Below are 22,093 nucleotides of genomic sequence, written 5' to 3' on the forward strand. Positions count from 1 at the left end.
GTACCACGCGATCCCTGAAAACAGCGATTCACCCCTAAATTGCTCTGCTCTTCCCCTGGGTTATCCATGCGCAGGGATGGTCGATTACGAGGGGTAGGGGGCAAAAAGTGCGGGGTATCTGTCACCCAGTGGAAAATCACTGGAAGGCTTCGTCTGCAGAGCTTAGGCTGAGCCCGGGTCAGGAAAATCCTCTTAGAAATATAGAGGTCAGGTAATGGGTTCCATAGTTAGGGTTTGAAGCGGTGGCAGAAGGAAATGAAGGAATGGCCGGTGCACCCCGGAAAGGCAATATAAATGGAAAACGTCTGGCTCTGGGAAGGGGACATACCCTCGACTCAAGCCTTTTTTTAAATGGCCTTTCTCTTTGGCGACAGTTCTTCATGGCAGGGAAAAAAAAAGCTAATGGAAGTGACTTAAAGCAATTGTGCCTTGCTTGAGTGGGTACCTCTTGGTGCATGAAGAGGAGGGGCAGGTATCTCTCCCCAGCTTCCTGAAGATGCTTTTGTCATTTACTGGGAAAATAGCAGGTTTTATGCTAAACAGATAAAGTAAGTTTTTTCAACCGGAGTTGGGATTGGCGTTGTCATTTTTTCAGAAGTGGGATGCTCTTGTTTACGGTTGATAGATTAAAAAAAGGTAGAAATAGGGAGGGATGGGAGATGAAATTCAAACCCACCTATTGAGCAACAGAATATAAAGGAATTTAAGTCAAGAAACTGGGAAGATTAACCTTGATTTCTCATACGCTAAGAAAGACCAGTTTCAAGTTTGGTAACAGTGTTATTTATGTATATTGTTATGCTGAAGTGATTTCTCTAAAGTTTATAAAGAGCAATGCAGTTCTTTAGAAAACCACTAGAAAAACATGTATCTTACCAAGATGAGTGCTACAGCTGAGGCTGTAGCTCCAATGGGCTTGAATAGTTTGGAGTGAATGCTGGTGAGTTTTTTCCTGAAGTGTGAAGGATATCAGTATGGTAAATAATTACTGAAGTTCCAGAGCTCTTTAGTGTTCTAAGTAATTAATTGATCAGGTACAAAATTGCACCATGTGTCACTCTTGCTTTGTTGCCATTTAAAAAAAAATGTGTTAAATGAAACTGTTCCAGTTTCATCACTAGTAAAATAACTGTGAGTGCAACTAAGAAGCCTGAACTTAAAGCTTACTGGTTTGATATGCTGTTATTCAGAGCTGTGCAGGCAAAATAATAAAAGCCTCTAATGAAGACACAATTGCTCATTCATGTAATTGATGTCTTCAGAATAATCCTTTTATTCTTAAAATCTTCTGTCATCATTCCCTTACTGAACTCTGTAAAATGATCTGATAAAATGGCTCCATATTTAGGACATCAGTGGAATATATCATAAATATATTTGTTTATTATGACATCTGTTGAAGTGTTAACTGCTGTAACAGACTTTTTGAAGGAATTCAAAATCTGTTTTGTTTCTTTAGGAGATAACTGGGCTCCCTGCAGGAACCTAAGATAATTTTCAAGATCAGTTGAATTCTCTTAGCGTTTGATGGGGTTTTTCTGTGGGTGTGATAGGCCTTCCATGGCAGGCACCACAGAAGTCTGTGATGCTGGGGAGTTCTGCTGGATGATAAATAGGTTGCTGGTCACGATGGTTCACGTTTCTCTGATGGCTCATGTGAGCAAATTTTTTTGGTCAATGAAAAGACTAAACAGGAACACAAAAAAACCCAAGACTGGACTTCAAGATAATTTTTTTCTTTGAAGCTCTTTGACTCTATTCATGCACTAAGGAAAAATGTGTTGATAAGTCCTTCTTTGGAACGTTAAATGGTTCACTTTGTTGGATGATGGAGTATAATGCATTGAGACAGGTAGACTGAAACAAACCTTTCAGTGGAAACAGTTGAGAGAGCTGAAAATAGACTGCAGAGTTCTCTCCCAAACCATTGTTACTCTGTGATATCACGGGAGCCATGAAGTGGAGATAAACTCCAGCTTCGGAACAGGAGTAAAAAATCCAGTGCAGGAGGAACTTCAAAAGTAGGTTTTGTTTTGGTTTTTAATTACTGAAAATGCAAAGAAACGACTTTTGGGTGAGGTCAATGAGAGGCAGAAGCTGGAGAAAAAGTAGGTGTGACAATGAGCTGCAGCAGCAGAGGAAGATAAGCAATCCCTTCAGATGGAGTAGGAAGTGGTGAAATGGAGGAAGGGCAGTGAGCGAGGGAGGGGCTGCCCTGGGATTGCCAGGGCTGAGGTGAAGGATGAGTCATGGTTTTGAAATTAATTTTACAGTTTTAGACTTTCACATAAAATGATACCCAATGTGTTTCTGCAGCTAGGTATACTGAGCCACCAATGTCATGGCAGTACAGTGAGTTATCACAGTGCTGCAAGATGGAAGGAGGTGTGTAAGAATTCTGTGAGCAAAAGGTGAGAGAAAGGCCACTCAGCTTTGTTCAGAGATGTGAAGAATCTCTAGCATTGACTGGACTTGCACAAGGGATGTTCTCTGTATGGACAAGAATAGGGACCACATCCACAGGGATATGAGTTTGGACATGTTTTGGTCTTTCTGATGGTTATTAAAAGAGGTTCAGACAAGAAACAGAACCTGGCATGGGCAGAGCTCCTGGGTTTGGGTTTGTTCAGGGCTGCAGGTTTGGAGTTGTGCAGTTCCAGGTGTGGAAGGTCAAATACATTAAATGCAAATCTGGCAGCAGGAGGTGAAGTCTCCACTCGTTGCTTTGAATTGCTTGGAATAATGCATTCAGAAAGTTTCTTCCATTAAAAAAAGAATTTTTGATCTAAAGCTTTACTAATCCATTATATCAGTCTTTCTAAAGCGTTTGTATTAAATCAGCATTACTTCACACTGAATTTATTTCAGGTCCCCAGGGCTTTATTTGGAACTCACTTGTCCTTTTTTAACATTTTAACAGACCTTGCAAATGGGTGGGATGTAACACACAGTCCTGTTTCCATTTCTGTGCTGAAAAGGAATCTAACAGTTCAAAGAGGAATTGCTAATGTGCCTGAAGTTCAGGAGGGTTGGCCTGAAAAACTTTTCTTCTTTGAAGTGTCTTTGAGTGATGGTGTGTATGGGGTACGAACTGAGGAAGTACTTCTCCAGCTGAAGCTTATGTTTTAGAGTACTGCTTTTTAAATGTCATGCCATTGGTCCAAGAAGAGAATTTAGACCTCATCTAGAAAAAAATCTCCACTTATTAATTTACTGTAGTATCTGCAGTCTTGTGAGATAAGTTCTGAAGTGTTGTACTGAACAGCTGTTAACATGATTTTAAAAAAGACTAAGTTACACACTGACACATGAGTTTATGTATACATGTTATATATATAATAAATATATTGTATTATTTATATACAAGTAATTGTTCATATGTAAAGAAAATATATTTAAGCGTGTATATGAAGGTATGTACCTATTATTCCTATACAAATAATACATAATACTTTAATATTATTTGTATAACAGTATTTATAGGACTAAAATCAACTATTTAAACACATACACAGGCACATCTATAAAAAGCCTTTGATGAGCAAAGCCAGCTGAAATGATGCAAAAGGATCTTTTTGCAAGGCAATGGAAGTAAAAAGCAAGTCAGAGATAATAAAGTGGAAGTTTACTGGGCCTTGTGTCTGAGATGTCCACTAGGCAAGGTTTGTTTTCCCCCACTCTGCCAAAGCCAGGGGTTATTTAGTAGTCAAAGGAGTGACTGGTTGTGTGGAAGGAACAAACCTAAAGCTGCCAAAGCAGCAGGCAAGGTGGAAAAAGATGTTGATAAGAGTGCTCAAGGCTGCAAACAGATCAAGAGATGTGCATCACTGAGGTGGGATGGAAGTTTAGTTACAAGTCTCAATAAAGGAGTGCTAAATTGGAGAGATAATAATTGGGCAAAGTAAGTTAATGATTTCTTGGCCTTTGAAGAGATTGAGGCATCAGTGATAATTGTTTAACTGGACAAAACTGGAGCAAAGTTATTGGATGGTTCCTATGTGCATGAGTCAATTGGAGTATTTATATAAAAAGAATGTGACAGAGTTTATTTTTTTTTTAATTTTCCTTCTGTAAAACATCATAGCTTTCTATGCCACCATCAAAACAATAATGACAAAGGGATTGTATTTAGCAGTCTTTATTTCTGACAAGTTTCTGTGTGTGCCTCAAAGACCTCGGTTGGGCAGAGAGAACTCACCCAGGTAAAAGCTCACTGAGCGTTCAGTGCTACGTGAGAGTGACAAGTTTCAGTTTGCTTTTGATATATAATATGTCTGAATCTAGAATGGCTTTGTAAATAAATAAAACCAAGATAAAGTTTCCTTATCCTTTGATAAGCACGTCCTGTGCTCCTGCAGTTCAGCCTTCACAGCTTCAGCAGTGCTGCAAAGATCCCTTTCCAGGATATCCAGTTTAAGCCACCATCAGTGCTAGGTTTGCTTGAAAACTGTAATTTTTATGGCATTGGGGTGCCGTGGTAGAGTCCAGGAAGTTAAATAATTAATCCAAACCAGCTCTGCTCCTTTCAGGATTTTGTTACTTTATGCCCTAAAAGTCAGCAGGCTTTAGTTGGGGTTAATAAAATCATATACTAACTTCCTCTAAAAAGGCACATTGTTTTAAAAGTTTTATATATATGTTACATATTAGGTATCCAATATTGCTCTGAACTGGAAGGAACTGGTTGTTACTCATTCTTGCTTCTGCTGGCAGGTGATTCCCTGGGGTTGAAGGTTCCAGCTCTGGGATCTCAGGAAGCTGCTGCAATGTCGTCGCCCGGCAGCGACTGCCCACACTTGGAATCAGTTGGGGAGATAACAAAAGAGGAATTGATCCAGAAATCCCATGTGAGTTGTAGCCATGTACTCTCTTCCTGTCACTATTAACTGCTCAGTTATTTAGGTACATATTTTAGTGTATTTTTATTTATAAGACGCATTTAAGTGTTAAGCGTGGGTAAAAATCTCTGCTCAAACTGTTAAGTTTCAACAAAGTATGGGAAGAATTATGGACTTGAGGAAGCTGAAAAACTATTTTCCAGCACTTAACACTTAAAGAGTGCCTTTGCCAGCAGTTTTCCAAAGCAAGTGATGGAACATTAGTTAAAAGAGTTAGCACAGCACCAAGCTGAACTGTATTTTCCTTGCCATTGTAGCACTCAGTTATTTGGAATGTTGTTGTGATATAGTACAACTGACTTGACTTCAAGTAGAAAATGTAACAAAGGGATTTATGCTCAAATTTACACGGATAACAGTTCTCTTTTTTGGTAGAGAAGACACAGTTTGAGAAAATGCCTCTACCTGAACTCTTGGTTTCGAGTTAGGATTAATAAATGGAACCAAAAAAGATCATGTAACCTGTTTTAGTAGCTGGGAGGTGATGAAAAGTCAAACCTTTTCTGTCCATGGTGCTAAGTTTCTTTATCTGAAAAATAACAGTTAATTTGCTGCTGAGGAGCACAGCATTTTTCTAATGTTGCATCTTTTTTGTGTAAACCTTTGCAGGTAGTGTCTGCAACAAGAAATATGCAGTTATTCCCTGTTCTATCACTTCCATCTATTTTTATGTTACATTTCTAGGAAACACAAATTTTGAGGATTGTTATAGTAATGCCATATAATACAGGTTTATGCCTTATTTATAAGAACAGTTTTTTGGTTTAAGATGAAAAACCAGAGAGAGATCCAAGGTTTTAGTAGAAAAATATGCTGATCTTGAGATTATTATGTGAAGCAAACCAAAAATTTAGGTTGGTTCTAACATATCCTTTTGGGTTTTTTTGTCTTCAAGTTGCTCATCTGATACTAAGCTTTATAGTTTTGCCTTGAAGTTGTGGTTTAGTGGTGTAAGTAAGTGAAATAATACTTTGCTTTTGTGTTTAACTTCAACAGGGCACTTGCCAGGACTGTAAAGTCAGAGGCCCCAACCTTTGGGCATGCTTAGAGGTAGGTTGGTTTTTTGTTCCATAGCAGGGTCCTTTTCTAGTAATCCATAACTAAAGTTGGTAGTGGTTTTTTTTAAAGCAACATCTATAATTAAATCATTGAAATCAGTTTATTTAAGTTATTATTTAAAAGCAACACTTCTTCTGCAGTTCTTTATTTTTAAATTTTTTTACCCTCTATCAGGTACATGTTTCTTGTAATTTAAGAATAATGTGCTTAAAATGAGATTTATTTTTTTTTTTTAGTATGAAGTAGCTTCTTGAGTTATGATACTTAGTTTCTAAGTTTTGGAGGTCTTTTAAATTTTTTCCCTGGGTGTGTAGATTTAAAAAATAATATTCCTGAATTAATTAAGTTACTTTTTATAAACCTCTCTTAGCATTTGTAGTAATAACATCTAACAGTAAATGCTGACATTTAAAAGATTAATACATACTCTGACTATTTTATTCTTAAGCAAAACAAAGACAAAAAACTTATTTTCAAACTTGTAGAAGGTTGTATAAACATTCTTCATCCTTTGTACAAATTTTGTACAGTTTTTACCCTGGATATAGTTCTGTCTTAACTGTGCTTTTGCCTTACTCTTCTTGCTGTCTACCAAAAAATGTAATTTTCACTGTATTTTTAAAAAAAAAATCAAAACCCAAAAAACTCTGAAAATGTTGCTACTCATTGATCTGTGATACCAACAGGAGGGCATATGGCTAATTTAGATTATAAAGTGTCTCCAGTTCTTGGGACTTACAGTCTTTCCAGAGGTGGAAGTTTTACCCTGTAGCCTTGACTTCATTTCTTGGCAACTTTTCCTTAAGTACTGACAGTGAGAACTCCAGGCTAAGATGCCAACCTTTAGGTGTATGTATGGATATTTTTAAAAAAATCCACCTCATTAGTGTCCTTTTAAGTGGATTGTGGTAAAGAGATCAGATTATTTTGCTCCTTCTGCCAGTAACAGAGACGAAGGCAGAAAGAAACAGAGTCAATATCTTTTGTTAGATGGCTTGAAGTTTAATTACGTATAAAAACCCTCTTGGGAGTAGGAAGAGGTGTTCAGGGATGCATCAGCCTGGCAGGTGGGGAAATGCTGTCAAGCTTAAAACCTGTTTTTCATTTCTCACATAGAGCTCTTAGCCCGTTACTGAAAAACTAAATTTCCTACCAACGTTTCCATAGGACAGGCTTGTAGTTGCTGTAGGACACTTAGTGTCACACTGTCACATTGCTCCTCTGGGATGAATTGGCACCTTGTCTTCACCTTTGTCACTAGAAAACCCTGGTGAGACCCCAGCATGTGAACTGTCTGTAACTTACAAATACCTGTGCTTATTTAATGCAGAAAATCAACCGTGTTCAGCTGCTTTTTCACTGTGTAAATTAACACGCTGGGAGAGTTGTACAGATAACCTGCTGTGCCCTCCTCTGTGATTGTCTTGACTCGTGCACATGAGGAATTAATGAAAACTGCTTGAAGATTGGCAGCTGCAAGATTCCACCCTCAGCTCAGCCAAATGTGTTTTGCAATGAGCATGATTAAAATCAGCAGTTATTCTGCATGTTATAACTAGACTGTAGTTTCTTAGCTGCGTAGTGCTGGAAACTCTTATTTAATGGTGAAGAAACTAATTAGTTGTGAACTAATACTGTGATAAATAGGCACTGCAGATAGGGGCATACAGGGATTTTTGCATAAATGTGTAGTGTTCTGAGGCTGTTGCCATTCAGTATTTTAGCATTTAGACCCTGGAGTAACTTTGTATTTTCTGTAACAGTCTTTACCAAATCGTGAACTGTAAAAATTACATGTTGACAAGAATATGAATAAATATATTAAAATGACCAAAAAATATATTCCAAACACATTATACATCTAACACTACCCATCAGTGAGAGAAGTTAAATCTTGCAGCATTCTTTTTTTTGTTTTAGGTGATGCTATACTTATTTTAATGCTTACTGTGCATGTCTCTTGGTTAGTGTAGGACTGCAAGTTTGAAATTGGAGTGAGTTTTAAAGGGACTGGCAGTATGTTCCTATTCTGTAAACCTCTTTGACACCACTTTTTAATTCAGTGTACTTCTTCATGTCTTGCTCAACAGAACAGATGCACCTACGTTGGCTGTGGTGAATCCCACGTGGATCACAGTACCACCCATTCCCAGGTATGTGTAATTGCTACTAATCCAGCTCCTTGCACCAGTGAAGTAAAGTTAGGGAACTTCTACTTTAGTGAAATCAATAACCTGTATTAACTAACTGTATGGAAGTTCAGTCAGCTGTGTTTGATTTTCATCTGAGAGAAGCAGGTCTTGCTAATTTAGGAATATGTGAATTTAAGAGTTGGAATTACATATGACAGTGTCTTAGATTCTGATTGTACCTTTAGTGCTTTGTACTAAAGAGTGTTGAATAGTTTGTGCTAAAATTTCAGTAATTGAATTGCTCTCTTTTACTATTCTAACATACATACCCCTCTCTTTGTTGAAAGACCTAAAATATTAATACATCTGTTCTAGCTTGCATGTGGTAGCATTTCATTATTCCAAATTTCCCAATCACAGTTTTGGTTTTTGTTCTGTTTTAGGAGACAAAACACTGTCTAACTGTCAACCTCACCACACTCCGTGTTTGGTGTTATGCCTGTAGTAAGGAGGTGTTCCTGGATAGAAAACTGGGATCTCATTCTCCACTGCCAAGTGCAAGATCGTCTCACCAAGCACAAGAAAATAGCGTGCAGGTATTTTGTACCCCAGTGAAACAAAGGCAGCTGTAGCTTTGCAGTAAATATTGTGTTTTCTCTCAAGGGAGAAGCTGACTTTTCCTCCATTCTCGTGGCTGAACTTTTTTCTGAAAATGGGAGAGAAATTAATAGAATTTCTTTAAAGAAACATTGCCCAGCTTCTGTGTTCTGCCTCTGTGTACTGAATGCTTTTTTCAAATTACTATCTAATTGTTTGTAATCTACAATCAGCTGTGAGGTACAGAAAAGGCACAGGGTTGAGTTTAAGGTTACAAGATTGCAGTAGTTCACCTGTGCTTCCCTCTTCTGTCTGCTCCTGAAAATGTTCCAAATGTGGGTGAAATATTGGTGTAGAATGACAAATGTATTGTGTTAGATTCATGTGGGAAAACACATATCAAAATAGAAATTGTGAGAGTGCTTTTAGTGCTCTGTGGCAGTTGGGATTGCCAGGGAAAAACTGTGGGCAATATCTGGGAAGTTCATATTAGTTAAGTAGAACACAGCCTTAAGACTGGAGTGTTCTGTGTGATTATGGCATCAAAGACAAGACCTTGTAAAAGTGCTCAGCTGTGCCTGACTCCACATTTATTAACAAATATCACAGTAACTAGAAAGTAAAATAATAAATAAAGCATTAGAGATGATATTGCAGACAAGTTAGGGGGAAAAAATCTGAGCAAAGCAGATGTTATACAGACAAATTTAAAACGTGCAGTTTCCACAAGGTTTGTTTGGATTTGGATTGTTGTTTGGGTTTTGCTTGTCTTCTCGTGGTTAGGTTTGCCTTCAGTGGCATCAGTACTGTTCCCTCTGATAATGTCTCTTCTAGATAAGCGTTGTCTTGGAGAAAGTTAGGTTGCAATTTCTTGCATGTATCTTAAAAAAAAGTGTTATTTCTTTATTGCATATTTAATGTAGTCACATGAAATGACAGGTAACTTGGCTAAAATGATCACAAGTAGAAGTACAGTATTTCTAAATGTGTTTTGCTTGAGACACAGAGCAGTAGAAAAGGGACCACGATGCACAGGTTGGGCAGAAAGATGGGCAGTTTTTCAGTGTATGTAAAAGGAAATATCCTTTAATATTTTCACTTCAAAGTTTAGTGTTTAATATGACCATAATCTGACCATTTTCTCATAAAATGCCAGCAGCTCAGCTGGAATAGAGCCATTGGAATTTTTTTAAATTTCTGTTGTCTGGTCACTTGGAATGAAACTGAGTTCAAGCTTCTGAACTTCTGTTCTATTAACCTGCTTTAATCTTCCAAGGAAACGGGAATAATACATAGAAAAATAAGTAGAACTCACAAAGTCTGTCAAACATTTTGTTTGGGGTTTTTTATTTATGGGCTTACAAAAAGAGCTTGTCATGCAATAAATGCCTGCCTGCCTAATGCTTTGTTTCTCTATTTGTATGTTTTTCTTCCCAGAGTTTAATTTGCCTTCATTAACTGCAGTGAGCCATCTGGTGGCACATCAAAAACCCCTACACTGACTTTTGTGTGATGGCTCCTGTGTTAGCTCTTTGGTGCTGGCTTAGTTTTTTTATCCAAGACAAAGAAATTAAATCCCTGGCTTTGTTTTTTGATTCTTCACCTGTTGTTATAAAATATTGCAGCATTGATCTGAAAACAAAAACCTGGAGGGTTTCTTAGTAAACTTTCTCAGGGTATCTGTGGAATTCTGGTGTTGTCCCTTTGTGTGCAGTGAGATTTCAAAATGCGTTCACACAATTTCTGGATTTGTTGGTAAAATTATACAGAAGCTTAATTAAGAGGAAAAGTGATAAATACAAGTAAAAATACTTTTTTTCTTTTTCTCCTTATAAGGATTTTAAAATACCTAGTAATCCCACATTGAAGATTCCACTAGCAGCTGTATTTGATGACTTAGATATAGAAGTGGAAGAGGATGAATTGAAGACTAGAGGTAATAAAAGCAAAATCCAGCCCTTTATTGCATGTGTATGTCTCCAGGTCTGTTCTCCAGCTATTTACTAGTTCTGTTTTAAGTGGAACTATTTCCTTTTCTGCTCCAACTAAGATCTCTATTTTTAGTTTCACCTTTCTTGCAGCAGTCTTTCCTTACCCTCAGAACAGAGGCTGTGGTGATAAATGTGCACCCATGCAAGCAGCAACAAAAACAAGAAAACATGTTGGAGTCCTGGTTGAGTTAGTTGTATTCTAGCCACTCTGGTGAAAGTAGGTTTTTATAAAATCAATTCTAATGTTTTCACCTGCCCTAAAAGGTTCCTGATTTGAATGCTTTCCTGCATTTTGAGTAACCCTTTTTGTAGCCTGTAGTATCCCAGTATGGGGCTTTGGTTATTTGTTTTTCCTGTACATAATTGATTTAGTGCACTGCCAAACTTCATGATATCAAAGGTTACCCCACCCTAATATTAAACTAGTGTAAAGATGAAAATGAGAGTGATGAAATCCCAAACAGTGAAGTCTTAATTTCTCATTTCTTAAGAGAACACAGTAATTATGATTTCTTAGAAGTCTCAAATTCTTAGTGATCACTCTAAAAAGGATATATGTGTTTGATGGCAAAGAAAATATTTCTAAGCACCATTTTCTCAGAAAAATCTGGCCAGCACATTGTTGAGCTGTTGTTTTTGAGATGCCAGTGATGATAAAAAACTTATTCTAATTTATACATGTTTTTGGGTTTGGTGGTTTTAGCTGGGCAAGAGTTAATTTTCTTACCAGTAGCTGCTCTGGGCCTGTGTTTTAGATTTGTGCTGGAAACAGTGTTGATAATACAGGGATGTTTGAGCATGAGCAGGGCTTGCACTCAGTCAGGGCCTTTCCTGCTCCTCACAGCACAGGGCTGGGGGTGCACAGTGAGCTGGGACAGCTCTGAGTGACCACAGGGATATTCTAGACCATATCCTGGGGGAAGAAGGAGGGAAGAGTGGGACTTTGAGTGCTTGTCTTCCCAAGTAACCACTACTGGGGATGGAGCCCTGCTTTCCTGGGGCAGCTGAGCCCCTGCCTGCCCACAAGGGTGCTGAATGCATCCCTTGTTCCATTCTGCTTCCATGGACAGCTCTTGCTGTCCCTATTAAACTGTCTTTGTGTCAACCCATGAGCTCTCTCACTTTTACTCTTCCAGCCCTCCCCCTGTGCCCCCCTGAGGGGGTGAGTGAGCCACTGTGGGGTTGAGTTTCTGGCTGTGGTTAAACCCCAGCGATGGGTCTGGTTTCTCCTTCGCTCACCCACCCCCAGCTTTCCCTCTCCTAATTCTGCTGGCACTGGTCACACAACCTGCCTTGGTCCTTCTGTTGTCTGGCACAGTCTTTCTGGATGTGTCACCACCCTACTAATTAGCCATCTGCCCTTCAATCATTAAGCCATGTGGTTTATTCCTAGTTAGCCTCTCCAACTCATGAGTGTATTTGTATAGCTCTGTATCTTGTCCTGTTAATATTTTGGGGAATATGACTTTGTAGGAGTAATGTGCAAGTACAATAATGTGCAAGTACAATAATGTACAAGTACAATTGTATTAAAGTTCCCAGTAATAACGATGTGTCTACGTTAGGACATTTATCAAATTGAAAGGAAGGAACTTCTGTAACCCCATTTTAACTTTGTTCTTAAAATTTCTTCTGAAATGCTTTTGGTGGAGCAAACAGTAGAATATATCTTCATAGGAAAAGAAGTCTGTTTGAAAACTTGCCTTGCAATATTACAGGCTGGAAAAACGTAGTGAGAATATCTTCCTGGTACATCTACTGCTATTAAAAAAAAAGAAATAAAATTTTTAAAAAGTTAAAATCCCATGACTGTTCTTGTTTTCCAGTTTTAGTCAAAATGATTGTCCTTTTTGTGGCAGAAATTGAAGGGCAGAATGCACTTTCAGGTACAGGAAGCAGGACTATATTTCCATTTTGACAGGTGGAAGGAAATTTTAAAACTCAGTTTTTAGGTTCTGTGTTTTAGAAAGTGTAAGTGAAGTAACCAAACTGGTTTTCAGATATAGAAAGATTTTCTTTTTAAGTTTTATTTTCTACCACAGTCTAATAAAACAACTGGAGTTGTTCCTGTACTTGAAGAATTGCATAGAGCCATTAGTGTTTATTGCTGAGTGTTTCCACTCTTACTGGTGTTTGCTTAGAAATGTTACTGTTTCCTCCTACAAAAGCTATTTAATTTTGACATGGATTTCATTAATGTAACACTTTAGTAGCCATGAATAGCATATTCATAATCACAGAAAGCATATATGTTAATCTTAAAGGTATATAATTGGAATAGAAAAGGAGTAATGGCAGGGAATTATAATTTTGATTCTGGGGTAATCACATCACTGAGCAGGTTTTGAATGTTTAACATAATCTGACTATTAGCATGAACTTGGGACAGAAGAATAAAGTCTTTGAGAAGCTTTAGGTAATGTGATTACATTGGCAACATAGCAAAAGTTTAACTGAACAGATAAATCGTGCAGTGAAACTTAAATATTGAGAAACATATTTTAAATTAAAATCTGCAGGTGTCATAAACCACCAAAAGTCAGTCAGATGAAATACAGTCTACCTGTCTGAAGTACTTTGGTCAACCAAAATCAAAACACAATTACTGCTTCTGGGTTAGGTTGGCATTCCTTTGGGAATGTTTCTTTTAGTTACAATTCTGCATTATAATCAGCATCCCAAGTGTTACATGAGTATTTTGATTAGTATGTGTTTTCTAGGAAGTATTTTCCTTAAAATGTTGTGTGTTGGATTAACAGACTTGCTGAGTATATTCATTCTGCTTTTCAGGTCTAACAGGATTAAAAAATATTGGAAACACTTGTTACATGAATGCAGCTTTACAAGCTCTTTCCAACTGGTATGGAAAATGATTGTAAATGCAATTTGATATTTGCTTATGTGTGCATTTTCTCAAGATGGAAATGTTTGGTTGCAGCCTTTAAGGATGTAGGAAATGGAATTATTCAATGACATAAAGTATTATTCTTTTTATGTTATAATTCTGCATGAAATGGGGATTTCCTCTTGTATTTTAACAACCTTAAAAGAATTCACTGTTTTTTTCTTTTTATTCAGCCCACCTTTGACACACTTTTTTCTTGACTGTGGAGGCTTAGCCAGGACAGATAAGAAACCAGCAATTTGTAAAAGTTACCTCAAGCTGATGACAGAACTCTGGCACAAAAGCAGGTATTGCATCATTTTGGTAATGAAATAATAATAAATGGACTCCAGAGTCATGAAGGATGCATTAATCTGTCCTAAGTTTCCCATTTTTATGTTGTATCTATCACAGAATTTCTCTTAAATAAGGAAGGGAAGACTAAGGGGCAGGATTCAAACACTCCTTATAAGCTGTTCTCTTCCCTGTCTACCAAAGAGAGGACAAATAATTGATATAAATTTTATCAAGGAAGATCTGACAAGAAATAGATTAAAGCATTAAACCTTTAAAAGTGTCTATATCTGCCAGAAACACACCTAAAATGTTTAACTACTTTATCCTCTCTGTGTCCTTCATCCTCCATTAATGTTTTATCTATTTCCCTTCCTTCTTTATACGGAATTTCTGTCTAAGAAAATACTTCAAAATATAAATACAAAGGTAGAGAAACAGTAACTGTGCATAGTGCCAAGAATATGTCTGATTTGTCATCTGATTCTCTGGTAAGAAATGTGGCATAAAAGGCCTGATGAAGTTTCTGTTGGATGACAGATTTTTTAAAAATTGTGTCAGTTAATAATTCAATACCAATATTAAGTTTGGTTAAGATTAATAATGTTGGTGTTCAGTTGCAGGTAAAATTATGATTCAAATAAAATTCCACTTAAATGCTTGCTTTTTAACGTTTATATATTTAAAACTTTATTTTAGGCCCGGATCTGTTGTTCCTACTGGTTTATTTCAAGGAATTAAAACTGTTAATCCAATGTTTCGAGGCTACTCCCAACAGGTAAAACTGTCTGATGTCTTTTAAATCTACCTAAGCTTAGGCAGAAATCTAATGCTGAAGATACCATACTTCTGTATTTGTTTAAAGCATATGCAATGTCAGTTTTAGTTGATATGCTTCAAATGCAGATCCTCTGAAATGGAACAATCAACAGTTAAGTCAGGTTTTATGTTTATTTATATCAAATTCTCAAAAGGCTTCAACTTCTCAGAACAACTTCTTTTCCTTTATTTCAGGAAAATTAAAGTAGTAACATAGAAACCTTACCTTTGTGGGAAATAACGCTGCTGATATTTGAGCAGTCCCAGAAAATAAGATAAAGGTGTTCAAAAATAACAGGTTATTTTTAAATTTATCTACCAGTGATATTTTTTTAAAAAATTAAATACTCAGTATGCAATTTTCATTTAGTATCTTTGGGGAAAAAAACCCACCATTGTGTGTTTTGAGAACTTGTTAAATACACATGGATTATTGTATTGCAAAGGCATTCTTCAGTTGATCCTTCATACATTATCTTGCTGCATTCATACAGTTTGCAGCACTTCATTAAAAGCTCTTGGGTCAGATGAAAAATTTCAACCCTGTAATTAGAAAAGCTTAGTAGTGTCTTCCAGGAGCCTGTATTTATTAAAAGGAATTTTGCTGTTTCAGTTGCTGTGCTTCATATTTGTGGAGTGGAGGATTAGAACACGTGTTCTAATGTTCAAATGCTGCATGTAGATGTAAAGTCAATGTCCAATCTTCAGAGAGAAAAAGGAATTATATATATTATTTTATATATATATATTCTTTTGTAAAAGGATTGCCAGCAAAGCAGGCATATAGGTTGTTTTTTTTTTTATTACCCAGACCCCAAACTCAAGTCTGAGAGTCGTAATATTTAAGAAAAAGAATGTTTTGTGATTAGCAGTTGTGAGCTTAATAAGTAATTGCTGTGATGGATGGGAATGTTGAGCAGCAAAAATGAGTATTATGAACAACCAGAATACAGAAAAGAGAACAGAAGAAAATAGAAGCAGTAGTAGTTGCCAAGAAGAGTCTATTGTTTTCTCACATGCTTTATGAGATATTCTCTGTTGCCCAGGACCAGGCAGCTGCGTGGATTGATGAAATTTTAAGATGTTTCTAAACACAGATTAGACTTGTAGTAACACTTGACAGCTCTTTGTAGAAACACTTGCAGTTGGGGAATCTTGTTGAGGCTTCAGAAGAAGAATTAAAATCTTGTTGGCAGTGTGATGCAATTGGAAAGACAGGCTAAGCAACATCACAGAGCTTCTTAATCAGGTGCTTCATGCCCAGGGAAAACAGGGCTCTGGTTGCTTTGCTGAAGATGCTGCAGGAGATGGAAAAAAATGCTCTTTAAAATGTTCTATTACAAGCAAAGCTGGAGTCTGACCAGACTCTTGGTAGTTGCTGGAGTTATGTTGATCATTCCAGGGAGCTGTGGTGGTATTTTTGCTGGACTGAAATGTTTTGGAGTGAAACTTGTATGATGAGATTATTTGTGACATGCAAGAAATGGATGCAGGAAACATGAGTGGTCTGGAAATGAAATTTGTTTTCGACATTAGACACAAGACAGAGGAATTTATGTTTTACTTCTTTAACAGCCACCTGTAGTTTAGTTATGTATTTAGTTCATTTTAGTTATGTGTTTCTTTTCCTGATAGTTACTTTAATATCTTCCAAGTAAAATGCAATAAGGTGGTAAAACTTGTTTCAAATTGCAGGATGCACAGGAATTTTTGCGTTGCCTGATGGATTTGCTTCATGAGGAACTTAAAGAGCCAGTTGTGGAACTGGAAGATGCCCAGCCTATGAGTGTTGAAGAGAGTATGGAAGAAGACAAGAGCCAGTCAGACCTGAGCTTCCAGCCCTGTGAATCCTGTGGAAACTGTGAGAAAACAGAAAACGACACCATTTTCAAACCTGTGTTAGAGGATCCTGCAGAAACAACCATGTTAATTCAGGATGATGATAACAACTCAGTCACATCCAAAGACTGGCAGAAAGAAAAAATATCCAGCAACAAGCTTAAAAGAGCAAATTCTATGGAAGACTTGGAAAAAGACTCAAACACTGCTTCAGAGACCACTGAATTCTTAAATAACCAAGGAACTGTCAAAGTGCAGATCCACAGCAGATTCTCAGGTAATGCATAGCTAATGTGCCATTGAAGTAGTCCAATTCTTAGCCAGGATATCTGTGTAAGTGGAAGTGAGTTAGAGAATATATTAGAGGTATAGTTCAAATAGGGGAGGTGATGTTATTGTAAACAATGTACCTTCTTAGTTAATTTTTTCAGTTCAGGTGTTGTGAATTCGATTTTTAATTCCCTTGAAAAGCCAACAATTTGTACTGGACAGATAGTCCAGAAGAATGGGTTTTTTTGTTTTGCTCTTGACTTAAGAGGAACTGAAATGGTGCTATGCTCCTAAATATCCAGTGACCTGACACTCTGGTTTAATTAGTTACATGATCATTGTGTCTGTTCATTGTGCAGTCATTTTTCTGGTAGAATTTATGCAATAATGGAAATATTAATTGCAGAATACATCAATGATGTCCACATGAATGACATGTCTGCAGCCCAAAGCCCATCATCAGTCGAAGGGATGAACACACGCTTGTCAAACAGTCCTCCAAAATCGTTCTCATCGTGCTCTTCGCTGGCACCAGTCCACAAAAAAGGTACAGGCCCTTTATTTTCTCCCACCTGGAGCTGAATTATTCTGTGTTACAGTTTCCATCGTGTTTCTTAGGTCTTGTGTAACAATGCAGGGGTTTTCTATGCCCTATTTCTAGTGGGGAGAGAGAAGAGAGCATTATGTAAGCTGGACATATAAGATCACTCCCTGTATTTCTGTAATATTCTGATTCTCTTGAAGCATGAATACTATTTACCTCTGTTTTGGGAGGATGGAATAACGTTTTTAGACAATTTTCTCAATTGCACTGGTTTGGAGAGAGGAGAAACGTGTAAGAAGGTAGTACCCCCAGAAAGGTAATGCCTTTCAGAGAACAAGCAGTTGGTTCTGCAGCAGCAGTTCAGTAAATCAGCATTTCAGTGTGTTGAGGTTTAAGGAGCTGTGTGCAGCTGTACATGCTGGCTGTTCTGTGGTTGATAATATCCCTGCAGTGCAGACTATTTCTTCTGGCACTCCCCACAGGACAGTGTGTTTATCAGCAGCTAGAATATTTAGACTTTTACTGCCTTTAGATACCAGCCAGTGCTGCTTTGGGGTACAAAGAACAATATATTATTATTTTTTCCCTTATTTGTCTAACAGTAGATTACTTCAAGAAAAGCTTGTCTTTCAGAACGTGCTCTTAAGGCATTGCACCAAACCCAAACAAAAACTCATACAACTTGAATATTGTGATCCTCTTTCATTCACCAGGCTGTCCAGGATAAGTTCTGAACATGTTCATGCTTTAATTTGGTGTTGAATGGCAGTGGTTTAATGGACTTAAATCACTGACATCCTGTTGTTTTGAGGTTCATTTGTTCAGCAGTTTTGACACTGCATCTGTACTACTGTCTCCAGTTTTGGCTTCACCATTACAGGAGGGTTTTAGACAAACTAAAGCAAGTCTATCAGAAATGATACGAGGAAATCAGAGTCTGCTGTGCTTTGATTTCCTTCAGCATTTTGTTTTTGTCACTTTGTAGTTTCAGCGGTGTCATCCCCCAAAAGGAAGAAGCGCAAGAAGTACAGGAGTGTTATCTCTGATATATTTGATGGCACTATAATAAGCTCAGTCCAGTGCTTGACTTGTGATCGGGTGAGTAAGCAGAGAAAGTTCCAGCTTTCAATATATTTTTTTTCCCTTCAATGCAAATACTTACCACTTCATGAATGCAGTCCTTCTCTGGTGACTTTATATTCTTTTGTGGCAGATCCCTCAGAACATTAGGTGGTTTCATGCTTGTTTACTCAGATTGTAGTAGTAGCTGCTACCAGCACTTAGTGCTTAGAATAGCTTGTATTCATTGAGCTGGATATTTACTCAGAGCTGAAAAATAACATTTTGAGAATTGGCTCATAGCAAGGATGGAGAAAGAGGCTTGCTCTTCAACTTCACTTAGGTATAATTAGTTTTTAATAATATTCTCAATATCCCAATATCCTCAATATCTGCTACTGTCATAAGTTCTCAGGTACCTCTTGTCACAAACAAAAGATAAGACAGGAGTCTAATCATACTGCTGGAACAGTCTTATCAGGTAGATTGAGGCTAACAAAATTCATGTCTTCCAAAAAATCCAAGTAAAGACACTTTTACAGGTGATATGAGTCATTAGTTGCTTTCTGAACTTGTCCTCTACTGCAAGATGTGGTGCAACATAGGAAAAGTTGATTTTTTTTTTTTTCTGTACTATTTGCTCAAAGAATTACTTGGAACAGCACATGTGGTTATTTAAAAGAAGTCAGTTATCTAAATAGGTCTAGTGGACCACTTCAGTTCCAAAGCAATTGTATATCCAAATCCTTACCTTGGGGACAACTTTCTCAGCATAAGGTTTAAACCTAACCCTGATAGAGTTGCATGCCTTTACTGCTTCTCTTGTTTGAGATCTAAGATAGTGAGACCTCACGATAATCTGATGAGCAAGTTCAAAAAAACTGATCAGAATTTCTAAAGTTTGCTTGGTGTCCTCCTCTGGGATTATGTGATCAGTGAATGCAGCCCAGGAGCAGGAATACAGCACAGCTGGGTCTGCCACAGTGAGCCCAGTTACATCAGGTCAAGGTAATGCCAAAGTAAAATAGTGTGGAAACAATGCACTGAAGCTTTCTGAAGCTTGTATAACAGGAGCCTGAGGCAAAAATCATGGTGCTTTGTATGACTGGTAGGAAGATAAATAATGATGACTTAATATTTCAGTGAGAACAATGTGCAGGTTCATTCTAAAATGTTATTTTTTGCTTCCTCTTCTTTAGAAAATGAATTCTTATTAATCTCCTTATTTATAATTTATTTGCTACCCCATGGAATTTTCAGTTATACAGTGACTTAGGTAGCTACTGGTGAACTTTACAGAATTGAATTTAATTGCTGTTTCTCTTCAAGCTTAACTCTGTTGTGTTTCATTTGTTTTCTTTTTTAGCTGTCTGTAACTCTGGAGACCTTTCAGGATCTGTCCTTGCCTATTCCAGGTAAGGAAGATCTTGCTAAACTCCATTCTGCAAGTCATCAGACATCTCTAGTCAAGACAGGGTCCTGTGGAGAAGCCTATGCCCCTCAGGGATGGATAGCCTTTTTTATGGAATATTTCAAAAGGTAAATCATATTTACCTTGTTTCCTTTATCTGTCTGTTTTGAAATTCTAGTTTCTGCTCTTCTGGCAGAGCATTTGTTGGTTTTCTTTCTTTTCTGTCAATGATGTTTCAGGTTTGTTGTCTCATGTGTTCCTAGCTGGTTTTGGGGTCCAGTTGTAACCTTACAAGATTGTCTTGCTGCCTTTTTCGCCAGAGATGAGCTCAAGGGTAAGAGGTTCATTCCATGAACACGTTTCTTCTGGGTTTTTTTTTCCCCCTCCTATCCCAATAAGATGATTAATATCTTCTTAGCTTGATTCAATTAAGCAGAGGCCACCTGTTAGACTGTTACACAGTCATTCCTTGTTCTTTTGGGATCATTCCTTTCAAAAAGGTAAGCTTCTCACTCATTTGAATATTTGAGATAAGAGATGCCCATGAAAGCTGCTTTAGAAATGTCAAGTAAATCTGAATTTAGTTTAGTGAAACTGTATAAACTGAAGGTTCATAAAAATTTCAAACCCCACTATATTAATATTCATTCTCATAAGCTTAATTTAGACGTAATAAATTATTTCCCTTCTAAATTACACAGCATCATCTCTTTAGATTATGCTGTACTGCTTCCTAGTTGAAAACATAAAACCTAAGAAGCTTTCTTTGTAGTTGCTATGTCAACTCTCTTCCAACTGTTAAATATTGAATGCAACCTAAAGATAAATTCCTTTGAAATTTTTAAGTGTATGCACTTGAAGGATAACTGTTTGGATTTAGGGAATAATGGCTGAATTTCTTCTCCCTGATATTTGCAGGTGATAACATGTACAGCTGTGGAAGGTGTAAAAAGTAGGTTGGCTTTTACCTTTGTTTTAACATTGAGGTCTTTGATGTTTCTGTTAGTCCAGAGGCATTTATTTCTGTTGGCTATGTCACAGTACTGTTCATCTTTTGATATTACCCTGTGTTCTGGCTGTCAAAAATTTGATATTACTGAGGTGCAGGGGTCAGGAAGCACTGACTTACTGTCCCACATTGCAAACCAAATGTGCTTAATTCTTTTTCATGTCCTTACAATTTTAGATCTGAGTTTGTTTTAATTGATAAAATAAAAGCTTTTAGCCCTCTCTAATATTAGCAGGTTTTCACTGATATGCAGTAAGTCACTAAGGTGTGTTAAAAGTAAGTAAACAAACTATGTCTTTAAATACAAAAGAACCAAGAAACAGAAGTGGTCTGAAGACTTCTTGAAGCCCTCTGTGGTACAGGAGTGTTATTCCTTCTTGTATCTGCTGTAGATAATTTCCTAAAAATAAACTTAGTACGTTTTTTTTCTCTTTTGCTGAATAATCAGCTCTCATGGAACTTAAAAATTCCTTCCTTTATGCAAAGAGAAACTGTTAGCTACTTGGGACTTGATTATCTGTGTTTGCTGCTTTGAATTTTTCAGCAGTACAGATTGTCTTGTCTTCTAAAGCCTCATTGTTTGCATCATCTTGGCTACTCCATGTCTAGTCTGTGTTCCAGAAATATTTTGGGTTTACTGATGTAACATTCAGCTTAGACTTTTCCTGATCTAGCACAGTAAACTAAAAAGTTTTCAGAACTAAGTGTTGGTTGTTTTGTTTTGTTTCCTTTGCTTAGGTTAAGAAATGGAGTGAAATTCTGCAAAGTGCAAAAATTTCCCGAGGTACAGTTACAATATGCACTTAAAAGCAGTTTTGCTGCATGATTAGGAATGTGCTAAAACTAATGAGTTGTGTGCACTAAATTGTGTTTATAATGCTGATGAAAGCCTATCTTCATATTGGCATTTGTTTAAGAATGTGAGCAACATTTGATTATTCACCCTGTAAGTAAATGAATCTTGTAAATTACAAGTAGAGTTATAGGAATGGGATTTTCCTACATTGTTACTGTCAGCTTTCAGACAGTAACAACATTTATATTTATATTATTATATATACTACTGTTTATACTGTAGGTCATAGAATTAAACACCACAGCCAGACTGGAAGTCTTTTCTAGAAGTAACACTTTACGTTTTAAAAGTAATCCAGTCTTAGACTTCAAAGTATGAGTTGATGGCTGCAATAATCAGGAAGAATCAATGTCCCTCATGACAGGATTGTGCAATATGTGCACTGAGGAGGAGAAAAGGTATGTTGTTCACTGCTGCATCAGATTGACAGG

The 22,093-nt window shown here is 37.1% G+C and overlaps 2 protein-coding genes across 5 annotated transcripts in view; one reads left to right on the forward strand and one right to left on the reverse strand.

The window, feature by feature from the left end:
- MIGA1 (mitoguardin 1) overlaps positions 1–50 on the reverse strand; it is a 35,843-nt gene extending 35,793 nt beyond the window's left edge. The window contains exon 1 of the mRNA XM_018083734.2: positions 33–50. The gene's annotated coding sequence lies outside the window, so the exon portion shown is untranslated. The remainder of the gene's footprint in view (positions 1–32) is intronic.
- A 362-nt stretch (positions 51–412) lies between these two features.
- USP33 (ubiquitin specific peptidase 33) overlaps positions 413–22,093 on the forward strand; it is a 32,107-nt gene continuing 10,426 nt past the window's right edge. The window contains exons 1-16 of one of the 4 annotated variants that reach the window (XM_018083781.3): positions 413–548; positions 4,714–4,847; positions 5,895–5,948; positions 8,048–8,110; positions 8,533–8,685; positions 10,523–10,622; positions 13,468–13,537; positions 13,756–13,869; positions 14,555–14,633; positions 16,370–16,790; positions 17,190–17,330; positions 18,313–18,425; positions 19,753–19,925; positions 20,061–20,131; positions 20,716–20,749; positions 21,545–21,590. In XM_018083781.3, coding sequence (XP_017939270.1) covers positions 4,767–4,847; positions 5,895–5,948; positions 8,048–8,110; positions 8,533–8,685; positions 10,523–10,622; positions 13,468–13,537; positions 13,756–13,869; positions 14,555–14,633; positions 16,370–16,790; positions 17,190–17,330; positions 18,313–18,425; positions 19,753–19,925; positions 20,061–20,131; positions 20,716–20,749; positions 21,545–21,590 — 1,713 coding nt within the window. In that variant the 5' untranslated portion in view covers positions 413–548; positions 4,714–4,766. Of the gene's footprint in view, positions 549–4,713; positions 4,848–5,894; positions 5,949–8,047; positions 8,111–8,532; positions 8,686–10,522; positions 10,623–13,467; positions 13,538–13,755; positions 13,870–14,554; positions 14,634–16,369; positions 16,791–17,189; positions 17,331–18,312; positions 18,426–19,752; positions 19,926–20,027; positions 20,132–20,715; positions 20,750–21,544; positions 21,591–22,093 lie in introns of all 4 variants that reach the window. The other 3 variants (XM_018083777.3, XM_018083779.3, XM_018083780.3) reach the window with 3 other exon arrangements.

This window comes from Manacus vitellinus, unplaced genomic scaffold (genome assembly GCF_001715985.3).
Source record: "Manacus vitellinus isolate BGI_N305 unplaced genomic scaffold, ASM171598v3 scaffold_67_pilon, whole genome shotgun sequence".
In the NCBI taxonomy this organism is placed as follows: Eukaryota; Metazoa; Chordata; class Aves; order Passeriformes; family Pipridae; genus Manacus; species Manacus vitellinus.